The sequence below is a fragment of the Pelodiscus sinensis genome, chromosome Z (genome assembly GCF_052426305.1).
Source record: "Pelodiscus sinensis isolate ZL-2025 chromosome Z, ASM5242630v1, whole genome shotgun sequence".
NCBI lineage: Eukaryota > Metazoa > Chordata > Testudines > Trionychidae > Pelodiscus > Pelodiscus sinensis.
This window is the reverse complement of record NC_143085.1, coordinates 30018177-30038904: the sequence shown is the minus strand read 5'-3', so window position 1 is coordinate 30038904 and position 20728 is coordinate 30018177. Positions and strand designations below refer to the sequence as shown.

At 40.6% G+C, this 20728-nt stretch overlaps 1 protein-coding gene across 3 annotated transcripts in view; it reads left to right on the top strand.

Annotated features, from left to right (window-relative positions):
• The window catches only part of ATP2A2 (ATPase sarcoplasmic/endoplasmic reticulum Ca2+ transporting 2), a 102366-nt gene that overhangs the window by 62505 nt on the left and 19133 nt on the right, over window positions 1-20728 (top strand). For all 3 annotated transcript variants that reach the window (XM_075898597.2, XM_075898596.2, XM_075898595.2), the window contains exons 7-15: window positions 1436-1521; window positions 3691-4155; window positions 7649-7737; window positions 14907-15009; window positions 15939-16070; window positions 16159-16281; window positions 16469-16687; window positions 18038-18373; window positions 20278-20498. In XM_075898597.2, coding sequence (XP_075754712.1) covers window positions 1436-1521; window positions 3691-4155; window positions 7649-7737; window positions 14907-15009; window positions 15939-16070; window positions 16159-16281; window positions 16469-16687; window positions 18038-18373; window positions 20278-20498 — 1774 coding nt within the window. The remainder of the gene's footprint in view (window positions 1-1435; window positions 1522-3690; window positions 4156-7648; window positions 7738-14906; window positions 15010-15938; window positions 16071-16158; window positions 16282-16468; window positions 16688-18037; window positions 18374-20277; window positions 20499-20728) is intronic.

Genomic DNA, 20728 nt, shown 5'->3' with positions numbered 1-20728 from the left:
CTTAGTTGTGTCTCTTCCAATCTGAAACAATAACATGGTCACTAATCACTTTAAAGAGAATAGAGACAGCAGAAGTGAATTCAATTCCATTATATAGGAAATGCTTTATAGCAAACAGTTTGCATTTGTTGACTGCCTTTCGGGAGGCAAAAGACCTCTTGTATTTGTATAGAACACCTTTGTTCATGGTGTTAGCCTATTTGTGCTATTAAGCCATTTCTGGGGCGCCAGATGTTAATGTCAGCTGTAGATCCCATTTTACATTACTATCACTTGCATGTCTGATCATAAAACCGGTGGTATAGTCTTCCAGTTCTAGTATACACCAAATACCTGTTTTCTAGGAAATCAACTTCAGCTTTTATGTGAATAGTAATGCTTCCCTTTGAAATCTAAGGCTTTCTTTAAAAGGACTTCTGATCCATCTTAAAAGAAACAGGAAGTATTGCTATGGAAACAGTTAAAACTTTATTGAAATGCTACTAGGGGCTGCGCCCTCTGCTTGCTGCACTCATCAACCCCCTGTCGCAGGGGATAGGCAACCCCAGCTCTCACCCTGGGAAGGCCTGGCTGTGCCTGTGTTGACCCCTCTCCCCCCACCCACTGTGCAGATCCCGCCACCAGCACAAAGGAACAGCTATTTTTAAAATACTGGCAGCTACATGCCACATAGTGACTATCGGAGCTTCAGACAGTGCACACACATACATGCACAGTGTTTCTTTCCCCCTCTCCCGTACAGGCAGGTCAGAGCAGCTGTTTTTTAAAAAACCAGCAGTTGCCAGAGCTTCAGCCAGCTGCTGAGGCAACTGAGGGAACCGGGGTGTACCCCAGTCCCAACCTCTCCTTTCCCCCCACATTGGTCTTGCCGCAGCCCCACCCACCCCCGCATAGATCCTGGTGCCCCAATCAGCTATTTTTAAAACAGCAGCCGCCCTCCACATGGCGGCTACTAGAACTTCAGCTAGCTGCTGTGCAGCAGCTCGGGGGGCAAGGGTGTTCTTCACTTCTGACCCTCTCTCCCTTCCCATGGGCCGCTTGCTCACTCACCAAGTGATCCTGCCCCCCTCTTCTCGTCCTTTTTCCACAACCCCAGTGGCAGCTTACCTTCAAGGTGCAAGGAAGGTGAGTGCTGCTGTTGAGGAGTCAGAGCCATATTTAGATCTCTCGAGTCATTATGGGGTTAGCAGCAGGAAGGTGAGAGGGAGGAGGCTGGGTGGCTGAGGTACACAGTGACATGATGACATCACTCAGTCATCACGCAGGAAAAACTTTTTAATAGGTATAATAAGATAGGTGTATGCAAATTGCTAAGACATAAGAAAAATATATATTAAGAAGTGTAAGTTTATACTGTGTTTCCTATTAGATCTGTTTACAAGTAAAGTTAAAATTATACATATAAGCTCCCATTAACAGTATAACCTTTATTTAGGTGAATCTGTCTCTGTTATTAAGCATACTGATCCTGTGCCTGATCCTCGTGCTGTGAACCAAGATAAGAAGAACATGCTTTTTTCTGTAAGTAACGTTTAAGTTATGAGTTAATAATATACAGAAATATGGAATTTCTATATTGAACATTTGTGGTGCTTTTAAAGTCTTAGAATTCAAGAATTATCCAGGTTAAATCTTCTATGTACAGTAAACTTCCGATAATCCAGCACCTTTAGGACCCAGGGGGTGCCAAATTATCAGCTATGCCAGACTATCAGAAGGGGGAACTATGAGGGGTCTGGAGTGGGGTGGGAGGGGATGCCACCTCAGACCCCTCATAGCCCCCCCCTTACGATAGTTTGGCTCTGCCCCAGGCGTCCCTGATTCAGCCGGTGCTGGTCAGTTTCAGCAGCAGCTGAATCGGGGATTCCTGCAATAGAGCAGCTGGGGTGCTGCCGGGTTGGTCTCGTAGCGCTGCTCCTCGGGGCTGCAGGACCAACCCAGCAGCACCCCAGCTGCTCTTGGGGACGCCTGGGACAGAGCAGTTGGGGTACTGCCCGGTTGGTCCCGTAGCTCTGCCCCTCGGGGCTGTGGGACCAACCCGGCAGCACCCCAGCTGCTCTGCCCCAGGCGTCCCCGATTCAGCCGCTGCTGAAACAGTTCAGCGGCTGATTCCAGGAAGCCCAGGGCAGAGCAGCTCTGCCCTGGGCTTCCTGGAATCAGCCGCTGATCTGTTTCAGCAGCAGCTGACTTGGGGACGCCTGGGGCAGAGCAGCTGGGGTGCTGCCGGGTTGGTCCCGCAGCCCCGAGGGGCAGAGCTACGGGACCAACCGGGCAGCACTCCAGTTGCTCTGCCCCAGGCATCCCCAAGAGCAGCTGGGGTGCTGCCGGGTTGGTCCTGCAGCCCCGAGGGGCAGCGCTACGAGACCAACCCGGCAGCACCCCAGCTGCTCTGCTCCCGGCTTCCCCGATTGAGCTGCTGGTCAGTTTCAGCAGCAGCTGAATGGGGGAAGCCTGTCCGGCTGCCCCAGCACTTCCAGGTTCCTGATGGTGCCAGACCATCAGAAGTCCCAGAGCATTGGCTGCCGGACTAATGGAGTTTTACTGTATTTAAAAGAGTCTGTCTGTGAGACTCTTTGTTCAAGTAATCCTCCTAAAGAGTTAGAACCACCAAATTTGGTATGCAGATTCTTCTTATCATAACTTACAGGAAGGTCAGGGTTTGGTTATGTCAGAACAATGGGATGTGCCTGGAATTCAATTGTTTCTAATCAAATGAAAAGGGAGGAGTCTGCCAACAGCCAGGCTCATGCTGCCCAATGATCATGGGAGACGGCTACACCGGGAACAGGGTATGTTAACTGGCGGAGGTTGGAAGTTAAGGTTAACCGCTGGAGTAACAGCCCATGCCTGTGGTGGGCCAGGGCACCCCAACAGGCAGAAGCTGTTTTGGTCAGGCTGGAGCAGCTCCTAGCTGCAGTGGAGGGAAAGGGGGACACTACTGCCCAGGGACAGATGGAGTACCCACTTGCTGCTCCCTTTTAATAATTAAACAATGTGTAGCCAGTTAAATGGGATTTTACATCCCTCTCGTGAACAGAGTGGCTGGCTGGGACGGGGCACTAGCTATTGCCAGCCACCATACTCTATGACCCCCACCACTCCAACCTGCCACAGAGAGGTACTGTACCCCGTGCCTCACTGATCAGAAAAATAGCTATTATAGATACAAATATATAATCTGGATATAGAAGTAGATTTTGATTCACAAGTGTTAAATAGTATTAAAATGATAACGTGGTTATTTATGGGTGGCAACATTTTGGTCTTGTCTGTTTAAGGTTTTAAGACTTACTGATGCTTGATATGTTTTGTAACATGTCAGACTTTATATTGAGTTAACATTACTTTTTTATGGTGTTAGGGTAATATGGATTTTAAATATTTATGTTCCTTAAGAAAACTCATGCCCCTTTTAAGGATTAATGTATACCCCCTTACTGACCTAACAAAGAATGGCTGTCAAAATAGAATCCAAAATAACTTATCAAGAACTGATAACAGTGAAATATGTGAACCACATGAGCATAGCATCTTAAATTAGACAAAATCAGAGAACAAACTTTCAAATGGGACTTAATGTCTTAGCAGGAAATGGTATCTGTGAATCTGGTTTGTAACAGACCTACTTCATTGTTGACACAGAAGAACTTAACAAAGCTTTTTCCCCCCCTTTTTTTAATTCCATTTTAGGGTACTAATATTGCTGCTGGTAAAGCTATGGGAGTGGTTGTAGCAACAGGCGTGAACACTGAAATTGGCAAAATTCGTGATGAGATGGTGGCTACTGAACAAGAGAGAACACCACTCCAACAGAAACTGGATGAGTTTGGAGAGCAGTTATCCAAAGTCATCTCACTCATTTGCATTGCTGTTTGGATAATCAACATAGGTCACTTCAACGATCCAGTTCATGGTGGTTCATGGATTCGAGGCGCTATCTACTACTTTAAAATTGCTGTTGCTCTCGCTGTTGCTGCTATCCCGGAGGGTCTGCCTGCAGTTATTACCACATGCTTGGCCCTAGGAACCCGCAGAATGGCCAAGAAGAATGCTATTGTTAGAAGTCTGCCATCCGTTGAAACATTGGGTTGCACATCTGTTATTTGTTCTGATAAGACTGGTACTCTCACAACCAACCAGATGTCAGTTTGCAGGGTATGGTGAATTGATTTAGTCCACATTTCCTCCCCACCCTACAGGCTCTCTTATTAAATATTGTCTAAATTCTTTTCTTATATGAAACAGTGTGATTAGCTTTGCTCTTATGCTGTCAGAATCTTGCTTTATTTGCTATATTGCTATTCCACTTTTAGTTTAGCTTTCACAGCCCATTATGTTTAAGATTTTAATCTTTTCTTTATTTTGTTATGGCCAAAGATAGCTGTACTTTCATTTGATGGTAACATTTTTCACCTGTGTCTCAACTGTTATGTGCCACACAGTTTTCCAGGCCATATTCATTAGGACAATCTCTCCACAGGTCCAGAAGTGTAGAATGGGTTGTATTTCAGAAGGAAAATGAATAGACATGTTGTTTTATGAAGGTGGGCAGTTGGAGATTGTATAGTGTGAGAGAGAGTGTTAAATATTGTCTTTGATGTATGCTGTTGTTTGTTTGTTTTTTTTTAATTTACTTCATGCTGAGCATCATTGCTTCCAACCCTGTCCTGACTCTCAAAATGTACACTCTAGTAGATAATCAAAGAAAATGAAGAGGAAAGGGGCAAGATCAGTGTGTGACCAAGCACAGTAACTTTGGTGTCCTATTAAAATTGTCCTTCATCCCCATTGTAGTTTTCACCCCCAATTCTGTAATTCATCAGCTCTTTCTCACTGAAGCTGTGTGCACTACTAGCAAAAATGGGATCCATAATTCACCACCATTGCAGCTCTAAAGTTGGAAGCTGTAGAATAATAAATGGGGAACAGGTGGGCACAGGAGTCTTCATTACCATATAGCATCCGATCCTATGGAAGGCTATCCTCCATCTATTTTATCCCACCTTCCTTAACTTTAAACTTGAATATTTCAAATCACTGCAGTATTGCAGGTACACCATATTATGAAAGTCATTTGGTAGACTAGAGTTCAAGTAATCCTTCACAGATTCAATTACCATTGTCACTTTTGATGCTAGACATAGCAGAGTAAAGCAACTGACAGGTTTTGTTCTTCAAAAAATAGTTTGTTGATTTAAAATAGTATATCATAGCTTTGGACTGTTGTGCTGCATGCTCAATTTCCAATCTTTTGTACAGCCCTATTGGAATTCTGAACAGAAATTTACTGGAAACAGTGTTTTCCAATTGGATACATTTCTGATCCTTAACTACCCTTTAAGAAGAAAAGTGATTATCTGATGTCAAGCCACTATGCTGGCTGTGTTACATGACCTCAAATACTATTCAAAGTTACAGTACAAGACGAGAATTTTAAATGTACAAATGTGCTATTAAGGATTTGGGGAACCTCTTCCCTTCCTGCCCCCCCAAAAAAGTCCAGAAACTCTTAAACATTGTTCTGTTGATTTATTCACTTGATTAATGGCAATTTTTTCCTTTTTTTAACCAGATTGTGTTCTACACAGTTAAGTATTGTAGTATTATACCTTAAAGACAAAACAGCTACTCATTAGTATTCTGGAGGTGGTTACTTGCAGTAGAATTGCATAACTGCCCTAGCCTTCAGGGGGATCATTTTATCACTCAGATGCCAAATATCTTTCTATAAAGATTTTTTTGATGCAATATTAGTCCTTTTTTATATTTAGAAAGCAAAGTGGTTTGGATCCTGTGCACGATGATTCGTTCATGTTTTCAGAAGAGTAAAAATCATTAGATTTTCCAACTGAAACTTGTCTACAAGTATGGCAAACAAGCTGTACAGCTACATCTGGCTTCATTTAAGGAGATACTGTGCTTAGCTTTTTCAAGAAGCCTTTCCCATGGTAATTCCATGTGAAATTTATAGCATGCTGTTTCTGAATTTGTAGCCTATATGTGTTTGTAGGAATGTAAAGGTTAATGTCACAACAATTTAGGACTTTTTCCAGACTGATGCCATTTCAAATTTGTTTACCCTTGATGTGCATCTTTGACTAGAATGCAATGGAAGTATTTATATTCTCTGAAGTGATTTTTCAATTCACCTACCTTCATTGCTTTCTGAATTTTAAGCGTTTTGTATAATTTTCAACCATCATGAAGAACATTTATTGACTATCTTATTAAGACTTCAATTTTTTCTACAAATGAGGTTAGAGGCTTAACTAAAATGCAGTATAGAGTAGATATAGTGAAAGCAAGGCATTACTGAAACATGACTAATTTATTTAGAGTAAAAACAGTAAAGCCAGTCAGTGTCATGTTTCTATCATATGCAGCAGAAAAACTTAGTGGGAAAGTTGTCTGGTTCATATAATGCTGACAGTTATGCAATATATTATACAGGTTGAATCACCATAATCTAGCAACATCCCTGATCCAGTATTGATGGTGATTCTGTGGGAGCGCACACAGGGACAAACCAGGGGGCAGGAGCCAAGACTTAGGGGGCTGGACAAGAGTGGAGCCCCAGGCCAGCATTGACTTTCCTTAGTTCAGGATTGATCAAGTCCCGAGGGTGTCAGACCAGTGAGGTTCAACCTGTATAACCAATTAGGCACATTTTCCCACAATGCCATATTATTACTTGTTTCTCTATCATGAGGAGTCTTGTCAGCTGGGTAGCTTATAAAAAATCGTGTTATTTTGGAATATCAAACTCTAGGCATTCCATTTTTGACCCCTTGTCTGATGTTGTTATACCTGTGGCTTCTCTGCAGTGGTAACAAAAACAAAAGAGAATTAAAAGGGGCAGAAAACTGAGCTGGTGGTGTCTGCTTCCCTCAAATAATAGTTTATTCTCCTCTGTGAAACATACACTGGAATGTAATTACTAGCGGTTCTTGAGTTACCTAAATGCCCTGGAAACCACTTCCTTTAGTAAAAAGGGTCACTTCCTTTGAGTCAGACTTTACCTAAATTCTCTTGGTCTCTGATATCTAGAAGCAAATCTTACTGCTCTAAAGTACTTTGATTTTTTTTTTTTTTTTTTTTTTGTCTGTCTTGATATGGTCTGTACAGATAAATCCACCTTGGTCTTCAGACTGGTTATGGGTTTGGTTTTGCCTAGGGACTACTGTGCTTTTAATGCTCACAGAATATTTATTTCTAGTTTAATGTAAAACCTAGGAACATGCCTCCGGAAAGATCTTTTGTTAAAATTAGAAAGTTTACCTGTGCACATGACTAGGTCAGACAGTTCAGTTTTGTGAGTCACTTTTAGACGTTTGGATCGACTTGCTCCACTATTTCGAACAGCTGAAAGGCTAACAACTCTGACTTGCATAACAAAGTAGTGTTACATGCACACATGGTTAAATATTTACAGCAAATAAAAATTGTGGTTTAGGATGAATTTTAGAATAGATAGCTATCCTTTCTGCCTATCTCTTAGTTTTTCTGTTAACTGATTGCTCCTTCTTAAATTTTGTCTTGTGTGTGTATACGTTACAAATTCAAACTGATTTTAATCCATTAAGCTTTAGTGTTTGGTTATATTAAAACATTTTTTTTTGGTTATATTAAAACTTTTTTTTTCTTACAGATATTTATTCTGGATAGAATAGAAGGAGATAGCTGTTCTCTGAATGAATTTACTGTAACAGGGTCAACATATGCCCCAATGGGAGAAGTGTAAGTATTCACTTCATGTTAAATGTCTGCCAGTTTATCCACTGGTTGTACATGTACAGACTGATGGGCTACTCAGTGTATTCCAGTATCTAATAACATTTGTTACTGTAACAAAATTTCTCAACTATTGTGTATATAAATTTGTTTGCAGATAATTTGTTTTAGCCTAGAATGTAATTTCCTGAAAAGAAGTTAAATTCTCATGAAGCACCTTTAAAAAGAGCATTTTTGAAATTGTTCATTTGATAACAAATCTTCCAAAAATGATTGATTAGGGCTGTAAAAAGGCTTTTTAGATTTAGGTTTTTTGAACAGTTTTAGTTTAATTACCTTACAGTGATGTTACATGAGACCTATGAACCCATTCCTTTATGGAAGTTCTAGCTTTAAACTGGTGACTATATCTTAAATTCTTGTAACATTTCAAACATTATTAGCCCATATAAAGACAGTTGAGGAATTCACTGACTTCTTTTGATTTTTTTTTTTTTTTTTTAATCTAAATTTGCAAGTGTTTGGGTTGCACTCTGTTCTGGAATTCACCTTTTTCAAGCCAAATTTGAATAGATGCTGAAGACCTATCCTTTGAACTCTGTAGATGTATGTTTCAGGCTTGGTCCCTTCCTTTGTGTCTACAAGAGCTTTGTTTTCTCTTGCGTTGTGCATGACAAATCAGTATTTTTCAACAACTGATCCATGGACTGGTTCTTGTCCCTGAGATCTACCTGATAGTTTAGGAAGGAAACAAGCTGATCCCTGGTATAAAAAAATGTTTAAACAGTGCTCTATACGACTAACTTTTGAAAAGGTTGATAGCTTGTCTCCAGTGGAAATGTTAATAATCATAAGATTACACAAGTGGGATGGAACATTTTTTTTATATATATATTTAGAATTCTGAGAATCTTTGGGTCATGCCCCCAGAGAGAAAATACCTTTCATCAGAGAAAATTTGAGCAAAAGAGCTCTGATAAGAATCTCCTCCTTGGAGGGGAAAGTGTATGCTTTTTTGGATATATTTATGGAGATTTCATTATGCAACAAGAGGAAATACACACTTCATTAACATGCTAAACATCTCTTTAAAGTGTTTAAGGTTTGGCATACATTGCTCCAAAAAAGTCAGTAGGTGATTAGCAATGTCAGTAGTGAGAACACTCACAACAGTGAATAGTTTGCTAATATTTGAGTTCTTAATTTTGTAAATGTTGTGGGGGGTTTTATTTATTTAAAAGTTAATTGCAAATTGGACCTCAAATTTCCATGTCAAGAAACAGGTTATTCTTATGAGCCATCCAAAAGACTGTGGCTTCTTTCTTTCTTATATAAGAAATATCATGTGCATTTCTATTCTTATTTACCCTATATCAGTCGATCAGTATGAAGTGTTAGCATAAATTGATGACTAATTGTAAGACCTGACATTAAACAAAAATATAGTTGTCATTCTATATTGTGACAGTTTGCTGGTTAAGCCAAAACTCTGCCACTACAGCCTGGTTAAAAAGGGTAATGGAAGCCAGCTGACCAAACCCATGCTTGAGGGGCTAATGGGAAGCAGCTCTGAACCTCATTAGCCAGAAAGCTAGATAAGGCAGCCAGAGGGGAAGTGGAGGGGGAGGAGCAAGAGTGTGGCTGAGTGTGCTCCCCAGGCAGAAGGAGAGGCTGGCTGAGTTTGCTGTGAACAAAGCTCTGTAAATAGAAAGTGGTGGGAAAGTTCATGGACAATAAAAGGCATGGGTGATTGCACCAGAAAGTCTCTTCATCTGGGGATGAAGAAGGGGCCTCAGGGCAAAGAGCTTTGATGAGGACCTTGCCACAATATTTTGTTTATATAGAATCTGTGAGAAAGATCAAGTAGGCTTATCTGCTTGTGCATTTCATATTTCTTACAGTATGTCACCATGCCATAAAAATTTATATAGTTGAATCTTCAGACCCTTAAAGCAAATTGATCTTCATCTTTGGGATGGATTTCTTCATTCAGTCCACTGTGGATTTTTTGTTTGTTTGTATGGAAGATGTGGTTTATAACAACTTGGATTAATAACTGACTTTAAAAATATTTTTAATCCAAGGTAAAGCAAATAATATGAAAATAACAATCTTTCCTATATAGTCCCTTTTTAAAGGGGGGTTAAAAAAAATTCTGTTAGGGGGATGGAAAGTGGCACATATGAATGTTAATGTACACATAAACACAAATGACCCAAGTTTTAGTAAGTAACAAATGAGTCTTGGTATTTCATGGTGTTTCTCTAACACAGAAAACAAGTTAGTGCGGTCTGAAAGCTTCATTTTCTGATGAAACTTTTGTGTACACTTCACCCTGCACCTGTGTATATGGTCTATGTATATCATCACCATCCTTGAGGGAGGGCTTATGCTAAAAACTGTCACTTTGACTCTGAATTTGAAATTTTGCTCTAAAAATCTAAGAGCCTAAAGTCAAAAGTGAGAAATGTAAAGTGCTTTATGCTCTGGAAGATGGATACCATCACTGAGCCTTAAACACAGGAAGAGTAAGGCAAGAAAAAATGGTAGTTTAAATTACGTGGTTCCAGAGACTATTCAAACAGTTCTTCAAGGAGTGTCCCTGTGGGTGCTCCACCTTAGGTGTCTTGGGTGCCACTGCATGCCTAGTTGGAGATTTTTGGTAGCCGTGCTCTCCGATATGCTGTGCATGTGAAGCAGACTGCACACATGGTGCCTCTACCAGGCATGAGCAGCAACTGTCCCTTCAGTTCCTTCTCTGCTGGTGTCAGTCAGAACCGCTCTGCTCTCCAACTTACTCTTTCCCTTGTTAGCTTAGGATAGTTAGTTACCTGTTTATTCTCCAGTTAAATAGTTTCAAGTTTATTGTTAATGATAGTTGTAGTTTTAAAAAAACAAAACATTTTATTGGTTCTTTGATTACTTAGGGTTAGTTCTTTCTAGTAACGCTTACAATTTTTTACCTGGGATGCCAGGTTTCCCAAGTTTTAAATGGTGACTATCCAGTAGGCTTTCAATTCCTGTCTCCGGGCACTGTTAGTGTCTGGTGCCTAGGTCAGACACGCTACAGCGTATTGCAAACAGTTAACAGCCCACACACGGAAGGCCAGGGCACTACAATTGAATTTAATCTCCTTTGAAAACGCTGTAAGACCAGCAATCTACACCACCGCAGCAGCCCTAACCAGTGGCCATGTCAGAGAAGGCAGCCGTGTTGTCTGCCACATCTTCTCGGGACTCTTCCTTAGACCCTCTTAGGAAGAGATCTCACATGGTGGGAAGAGGTGACTCCCCATCAAAAAAGTGGGGGACAGCACCTAAAATAACCCCTGCACCAACCCATTTAGGGGTTCAGGACAGGGAGGTACTGGGACCATAGTTGGAACATGGCTCCCAAGGGTCTAAGGACCTAGCAATGCCATCAGACTGGACACCAAGTAAGTCCAAGTCAAAATAGGCACTGACTGCACCAACATCTACTGACTCAACACCCAGGAAGGCCAAGTCAAAGACGCACCGCGGACAGGCACCATCGGCACCGAAGCACACATCTTCTGTACCAATGCCTCCCATAGTACCGAAAATACAAAAGCATGCCTCACTTTTAGCACCACAGATTGCCATGGTACCACTGTCCTCTGCACCGCCGGTGCCACCTACATGAGTTGGGCTGTTGATAACACTTCAAAGGTGAAAGTGCCGCGTGGAGCCTGGGGTCACTTTCCTGCTGACCATGCGGTGCTGCCGCTTTGAAACACCATGGAGGGCCCAGCATCAAGCTCCTTCTGGCATTTCAAACTGGCAGCGCCCTATGGAGCCCGGGATCAGCTCGGGACTCCCCCACTGACCCTGGGCTCCATGCAGTGCTGCCACTTTGAAACACAATGGGGAGCCTAGTGTCATATGGATCCCAGGGGCTGGCCCCAGGCTCCATGCAGTGCTGCCACTTTGAAGTACTCCCTTCTCGTCTCTGCTACCCCTTTCTGATAGAGAAAGCAAGATGGGGGGGGGGGGGGAGTGACTAGTCAACTAGCCTGTCGACTGTCTGATAAGCATTTGCTTATCCGATAGTCAACTAGTTGTTCATATCCCTAGTCCAGGTCACAACCCCCTTCAAAACCTCATACCCATCCTATAGATCAGACTCCTCTCCTGCACGTATACTCCCTTGAGAATCCTGCACTTAGGATGTTAAGAGGTGGGTAATTAACTGAGTAGTCAATAGAATTTTATCGACTACTTGATTAGTCGATAGGCAGCCCAGCGCAATCCAGGTGTGAGATCAGCATCTACTGCCTTTTAAATTGCAGAGCTGCAGCAGGGTTTGGTCCTGTATCTTGTGCAAGCTGGGACTGAACTGGGCTGCCTGCCCAGCTGGCGGCAGCAGCCCCCTGTGTGCAGGGGTCCCAACTCCACGCTGGGACCCTTCACAGACAGGCTTCAGCACAGCAGAATCTCTGGGCCTCTCTCCTGCCCCTCCCCACTGCTGCCTCTGATAGAGATAACAACGAATGGGGGAATGGGCAGCTCCACAGAAATCGTGCTTGGAGGGGGAACAGGATTTTTAGCCAGCTCCCCCCAACACTGGCTTCTGCTCCCTCTCCCCCTTCTGCATTTGATACAGAGGCAGCGAGGGAGGGAATTAGAATAGTTCACTCAACTACCCAGTAATCTCTGAAAACTTCCACGCAGTGTGCAGTGGCGGTCAAAAAGGCAAATAGGATGCTAGGAATTACTAGGAAAGGGATAGAAAATAAGACCCAGAATATCTTACTGCCCCTGTATAAAACTATGGTACGCCCACATCTTGAATACTGTGTACAGATGTGGTCTCCTCACCTCAAAAAAGATATTTTGGCCTTGGAAAGGGTTCAGAAAAGGGCAACTAAAATGATTAGGGGTTTGGAGCGGGTCCCATATGAGGAGAGGTTAAAGAGACTGGGACTTTTCAGTTTAGAAAAGAGGAGACTGAGGGGGGATATGATAGAGGTATATAAAATCACAAGTGGTGTGGAGAGGGCCGATAAAGAAAAGTTATTTGTTAGTTCCCTAAATAGAAGAACTAGAGGACACCAAATGAAATCAATGGGTAGCAGGTTTAAAACGAATAAAAGAAAGTAGTTCTTCACACAGCATGTAGTCAACCTATGGAACTCCTTGCCCAGAGGAGGCTGTGAAGGCTAGGACTATAATAGAGTTTAAAGAGAAGCTGGATCATTTCATGGAGGTTAGCTCCATAAAAGGCTTTTAGCCAGGGGATAAAATGGTGTCCTTGGCCTCTGTTTGTCAGAGGCTGGAGAGGGATGGCAGGAGACAAATCGCTTGATCATTGTCTTTGGTCTACCCTCTCTGGGGCACCTGGTGCTGGCCACTGTCAGTAGACAGGATACTGGGCTAGAAGGACCTTTGGTCTGACCCAGTACGGCCGTTCTTATGTTCTTATATAGGCTTATTGGGTAGTTGACTATTCAAATACTCCCTTACATCCATATCCTGCACCCCAGTCCTTTACCCTGAGCTCCCTTCTCTACCTCCCAGATTCCACACCACATCCATTAATATCATGAAATTGTGATATTGACCACTTTCCAAATTCTTGGAGTGGCCACCCATTAAAAATTATTTTCCACACCCAGTTTAGAATGTAGCCAGTATTCACTGGCTTACCAGAAAGAGAGTACTAGCAGCATTTCTCATAATGCCTCAATGTTTCATGCTAACCTTGAGATATGCTGATGTCTGTAAGTAATACCACTGTCATAATTATCTGATTATGAAGAGGGAATGTCGCTCTAATGTATGAAGTTAAGATTGCATTTTTAAAATCTTATCGTCATCTACTACTCTGAAACTCAGTGCTAATGTCTGTAATCTTGAGTGGGTCACTCCTGGAGAAGAAGAAATTTCTCTAGTGGAAACTAGAAAGAGCATAGACTTGTGATTTAAAGAACTGACCGGACTGAGTCCAAGCCCAACGTGTGTTCTGTTCCCAGCACTGCTATAGACTGCTATTCTACCTCCTATAATCGCTTAAACTCGGTTCCTCTATTTTCTTATCTGTTAAATTGAGATAATGTTTGTAAAGGTAAATCCATTAATATATATGAAGTGTTTAGATCCTCTAAAAGCCATTGTAAAAACTTGCTGATAATCATTCTCTTTTCCTCTTTTTGCTTATTTCCTTCTCAAACTCACCTCTTTTAGTGATAGAAACATAGCCGTGTTAGTCTGGTGTAGCTGAAACAAAAAACAGGACTGTGTAGCACTTCAAAGACTAACAAGATGGTTTATTAGGTGATGAGTTTTCGTGGGCCAGACCCACTTCCTCAGATCAAATAGTGGAAGAAAATTGGCACAACCTTTGGTATATATGGTTGTGCCAATTTTCTTCCACTATTTGATCTGTGGAAGTGGGTCTGGCCCACAAAAGCTCATCGCCTAATAAACTATCTTGTTAAAATCTTTGACCTGCTACATAGTCCTGTTTTTTGTTTCACCTTTTTTACTTTCACTTTTTTAGCCCTTTCAGATCTCCTCCCTTTTCTGTTTCTCAGGAGTACCCTGTCTTCTCCTTCAAAGTTGTTCCTTAAAACAATACTTCTAAGAATCCTACCAATACTTGTTTTCATCAATACTCCCACACCTTTTATCTGAACTTTTGCTGCACAACTGTTGTTGTTTTCAGCTTTGACTATCTTAAGTTATGCACTCTTAGAAGCAAAGAATGGCTCTATCTTATTTAGCTCTGTAAATGTTGATTATATCTTAAACAGAGTGACGTGGGGAAGAAACAACAATAAACAAATATATTGCTATAGTTCCCATAAGGACTCATATATTGAAATATATCACTAAAACGTGAGTCATTTGATGGAGGATAAAGTAAAATCAAGAAATTTGTACTCGTACTCCTTATTTAAAATCCAGTTTAAAAGTACAGTGCTCTCATTTTTAACTTTGCTTTCTATTTTTCAGAACAGAATGTTACTTTGGTACAAATTATGTAACCTCATGTGTTATAACTCAGAAAGAACCATGCTTTAGAATCTTTACTAAAGCATGGTTCATTATATAGAGGGATTATCAAAGGAGTATCTGGGTGAAATGTTAAGTACATAGTTAATTGGCTCGATAACCTTTCACTAAAGTTTTTATTTTTTTTAATTTTTGAACAGGCATAAAGATGACAAACTTGTTAAATGTCATCAGTATGATGGCCTTATAGAACTAGCAACGATCTGTGCACTTTGTAATGATTCTTCCTTGGATTACAATGAAGTAAGTAACATCTTTGTTTTACAGTACCAGAGGAAACTAAAATTAAGTTAAATGTTTGTTCTTGTATAATTTTACTTTGTATCTTCACCTAAATTTGGAAGTTGGCTCACGTTTTTGAGCAAGCTTTTAGAGTGTGGGACTTTATCTTCTATTTCCCAGTAGGGATGTGAGCGTGTAACTGTTTAAACTTCAACAGATAAGCCTTAGTTTCTTGGTTAATATTCATGGTTCCACTCAGGCTCTCATCCTGCTCCGGGGGAGCTGGCTTCCAACCAAGCAGCAGCATGGGGACAGCAGATCATTAATTCACAAGGGGGCAGCTGGCTCCTTGTGGGAGCAGTATGTACCAGCTCCCAGGGAGCTGGCCAGAGGTGCATGTAACGACTGACTTTTTTAGTAGTTACACATTTACATAATTACCTGCATTTTAATATCCCTATTTCCCACACAAACACTTATAAAGCACAGTATTATAACCACTGTTCTTCTGGTTAAGGGAGACCAGGTAGTCTCTTACGAACCAAATAACGCCATTCCTTATTTGGCTGGAAAGGACATTGTTGAGCAACTTGAGTCCAAAGAGTGACTTCCAGAATAGTCTCAGACCTATCTCCTCCTTAACAATGTAGAAAGCGCTTTTGCTGCTGCAAAGCTTTCCTTCTAGTCCTGAATCTGTCTGAAATAGTCAATTGCAGATACAAATTAGGAAAGTGGGGAAAAAAAATTTTCCTTTAAAAATGAGTAAAAAAAATTGGTGAAATCTGATATTTTTGAGGGATTCATTTTAGTATGTTTTTTTCATTATGAACGCCAACAAAATCTAAGTATTGTTTCCATTCATTGTATCACTTGAAATTTCATTGTCCTATCAAAGTCCAAGTTTTTTATAGCAGTAATAATAACTCCTTTTTTTTTTTAATGAATTGAAGGCTAAGGGAGTGTATGAAAAAGTTGGAGAAGCTACGGAGACTGCACTCACCTGCCTGGTTGAAAAGATGAATGTATTTGACACCGAATTAAAAGGTCTCTCCAGAATTGAACGTGCAAATGTTTGCAATTCGGTCAGTACTTCCACAATACTGTAAATATTATTATATGTATGTTTGTTGCAGTCTGAATGCAATGTTACTATTAATGTCTCCATCATAGGTCATAAAACAACTCATGAAGAAAGAATTCACTCTGGAATTCTCACGGGACAGAAAGTCTATGTCTGTCTACTGTACTCCAAATAAACCAAGCCGGACCTCCATGAGCAAGATGTTTGTTAAGGCAAGTTCAACATGTGAGAAGTATAGTTTTGAAATGGCTACAACGCAATATAATTCTTGAAGTTGTGCCTAGACTAGTTGCATATATCTAGTATTATCAGTTTTGGAGATGGAGTACTTTCTTATCTGGTGTTAAATGGTTCTGTAATGGAAAGCAACTTTGCTCATTTCTTGTTTTGTTCCTGTAGGGTGCTCCTGAAGGTGTACTAGACAGGTGTACACATGTTCGTGTTGGAAGCACTAAAGTACCATTAACAACAGGAATTAAGCAGAAGATCATGACGGTCATTCGAGAGTGGGGTACTGGTAGAGACACATTGCGTTGCTTGGCTCTAGCAACACATGACAATCCACCAAGAAGAGAAGAAATGAACCTTGAGGAATCTGCAAACTTTATTAATTATGAGGTTAGTTTAGTACAAGGTTTGTCCCTCTTTCGTTGCAATAGCTCTTTTGTACAAGTGCTAAATTTATTAAGCTTAAGTTAAAAAATTTTCAGAAGACAAAATAGTAAAGAGCAATGCTTGCAACAAGTTAGTCTTTCAAAACAGAAATATAACACTTTAGAAGCTTTTACTGAATAAATAGATGTGGTCTGGCTTAATGGCTTAGCAACAACAAACTGTACATGCTATACAGGGGACCAAACTTGATTTCTTTCATGGTTTCCCCTCCATATAACTCTCTGAGCAGAGCTCGGACTAAAAGTTTACATCCTTTCTATTTGTTCTCAGTGCTTCTAGTGGCTCGCACACACGACAAGCACCACAGGTTAGGGACTACTTCTTTAAGATCTTATTTTCTCAAATTAATTTTCCTAATACCTTGTCCTGCAAACTCACCTTGGAATCTTGAGGATCAAACTGGATTCGGTCCCTCCTCTTGTATTTTTGTTAGTAAAAATTCTGCGCTCAACTGGCTGAACAACTCCATTTTATTTCAGTACAATTACATGAATAACTAGGACTTCATTTTTTAAGACAATGGAAGTTGCACATCAGTTGGTCTGGAGAATCACTTGCTACCAGTATGCATGAGAGAGAGAAATTTAACTCGAGTGCAGGTAGAATCTGCAAGGCTGGTAATTAGATCACCTTATAGCTTGTGAACTGAGTGCATAATACATTTGGAAACCCAGAATTCATTTATATAGTCACTTCTCAGGGGAGAACCACACTTCAAATTGTTCCACATGCTTAACTCATTGAGACTTTTCACAGTATTATGCAGCATCCTCACATTCTGAAATACAACATACTGCACTAGCACAAAGTCAGAATTAGAGAGACCGAATGTTCCCAGTTCCATTTCAGTTTTTCTCCTTTGTCAGTGTATGCGTAGTCTGCTTTTTCAAGTGGTCTAGATTCAGACTATTGTGTAAGAGGTGAACATATGAGTCAAGTACCATGAAGGTAGAAAATATTGAAAAACAGAGATGAGTCTGGAAGAGTCTGTTAAGTGGGGAAGAATCTGACTTGATATGCCTAGCATACATGCTGAACCTTGCCGTATTAGATTTAAACAAACTACTATGGAAGAAGGGGAAAGTTGGCAAGGCCTGGCATGCAAGTTTATAGAGGCCTAAATTTTGTATAAAATTATTTGATACTGTGAAATGAAAATGCATTTTTTTCTTATAAACTAATGTTTGGAGCTACTTTGGCTTGTGAGGAAAAATTATTTGTGTACTATGCTACCGAAGAAGTAAAAGCATCTCTTAATATTTTGTGCTAAAGCTCAATGTCCTCTTGTTTCAGACCAATTTGACCTTTGTTGGCTGTGTGGGTATGCTTGATCCACCAAGAACTGAAGTAGCCTCATCTATAAAATTGTGTAAGAAAGCTGGTATTCGTGTCATTATGATTACCGGTGACAATAAGGGTACAGCAGTAGCCATCTGTCGTCGTATTGGTATCTTTGGAGAAGATGAGGATGTTTCTTCAAAAGCCTTTACTGGACGTGAGTTTGATGAACTTTCCCCAGCTGTCCAGAGAGATGCTTGCCTACATGCTCGTTGCTTTGCCCGTGTAGAGCCTTCCCATAAGTCTAAGATTGTTGAGTTCCTCCAGTCTTTCGATGAGATCACAGCTATGGTAAGTAATTGGAAGCCTGTATGGCCAAGAGATTTTACAAATTAAAACAAATTTTATATCCTGTCAACTTAATGGCGGAATCTGATAACATTCTCTCTTTTTTTTTTTTTCTTTTTTTTTTTTTAATTAAATACCTTGGAGGGATCTTCCTTGTATTTTTTTTTCTCTTAAGACAATAGGTAAATAATTAGAATCATTTTATACCCAATTAATAATAGCTTTCATCAATCACTTTTTCCACTTTTTAGGAGTATGTACTGCAGTGCATTACTCAGAAAATCACGTAAATAATGTATGAATTGGATACAGTTCAGCCTCAGAAATACCTTGCTGGATCACAGCAAAGCCTTGACAAGATGTTATTTGAGCTTTTTCCTTCCTTTTCCCCAAAGCATCTGAGCTCATCTCTGGTCACATGAGGCTATAAGTCAACAGGCACTGCCATCTCCCTAAGGCAGAATTTTTTAGCCTTTTCAGAGTAAAAGGTAGAAAATGAGCAAACTGTCTTTTGTTTTAAGTATATGACCTGAAAAATTAAAATAGCTGACTTCTGAAACAATTTTGTTAGACAAACAATGATTATCATGTAATGGTCCCCTTCACTGTGGATGTTTGGGTGGAGTAACTGGAGAGGTTTCTTTTGAATCCAGTTTCCTCACAATTCAGCAGTCAAAGGCTTAACTCGTTACATTGTAAAAAGTCTGAGGGGTAGCTGTGTTAGTCTGTAACTTTAAAAAGGAGTAGTCCTATGGCACCTTAGAGACTAACAAATATATTAAGTTATCAGCTTTTGTGGTATAAAACCTTTCTCCAGATGAGTTGAAATGAAAATTACGAAATCTAGGGCATAATAACAGCAAAAGTAGTTATTACTTGTAGGACCAAAGGCAATTTCTCCTCCTTACTCACATTTCTACATCAAATGCTATGAATGAGATAACGATGTTAGGACTAATCAGCTATCCAATAAGCAAATGCTTATCGGATAGTCGACTTGTCATTTCTCCCTCTCCCCCCTTGCTGCCTCTGTCACGGAGCCTGGGGTCAGCTGCTCTGTGCGGCGCTGCCACTTTGAATGCATCCGGCTTCTTGCAGCATTTCAAAATGGCAGCGTCGCATGGAGCCCGAGATCAGCTGGGAACTCCCCTGCTGATCCCAGGCTCTGTGTGGAAGTGGTGCAGGGAGCCATCCCAGTGTTAGGCTTCTTGCAGCATTTCAAAGTGGCAGTGCCACGGGGAGCCCAGAATTAGCTGGGGACCCTCAGCTGACCCCAGGCTGGCATGTTTGTCTTTGAAGTGTAACAGCCCTAAATACATCAACTATTCTATTAGTCAATTACATGATAATTAACATCCTTAGAATAAGACACATCTAGCCTGACTTAATTAGCTTCATTAACACTGGTCCTACAATTAACCGGAAAATAAGTTGTGTTATACACAGGGCTCTGTCCGGCGATCTGTGCAGATCGCCCGAACCCGGCTCTTCCGGGCTGCTGTCTACTCGCCACAGGTGAGTAGATTATATTTGTCAAGCTCTGGATATACTTATATCCCAGGTTCCGAACTCATTTAATGAACTGTTTCACCCACAAAAGTTAATATATTTGTTCGTCTCTAAGGTGCCATAGGACCACTCGTTTTTAAAGTTACTGTGTGTGTGTGTGTTGTAATGTTTACACACTGATTATAGGCGTAATCACAAAAAAATTGGAAATAGACGGTTGCTACTCAAATCATTTTCTGTGTGTTTCAGTTCAAGTTTAAACTTCCTGTCCTTAACCTTAAAGCTCCATCTCAATTCTGCACCTCTTTTCTCACCCTCTTTCAATTTTTGCCTCTATGTAAAATCCTCTCTAATCTCTATATACAAGTTCTCAGGTTTTCTGATACTTTGTATTGTAGACTGGTGATGGTGTAAATGATGCCCCTGCACTGAAGAAAGCAGAAATTGGGATTGCTATGGGGTCAGGCACTGCAGTAGCTAAAACTGCTTCTGAAATGGTTTTAGCTGATGACAACTTCTCAACCATCGTAGCTGCTGTAGAAGAAGGGCGTGCAATCTACAACAACATGAAACAGTTCATCCGTTATCTCATCTCTTCAAATGTTGGAGAAGTTGTTTGGTAAGTTTCAGAAGTGATAAGATTTGGGTTAGTTTGGTAAGATTTCCATTTTGCATGTGTAATAGAAGTAGATCATTTTAACTTCTGTTCTCCAAAAATCTGGTAATATTAGAAGTTTGTTAAAAGTAATAATTTTAGGAGATCAGCACTTTAGGAGATTACTTATATGTTCAGTAAGTTTTAAGAAACTTTTCAGAGAAATTTCTGTTCAGATGTTAAATACATATATT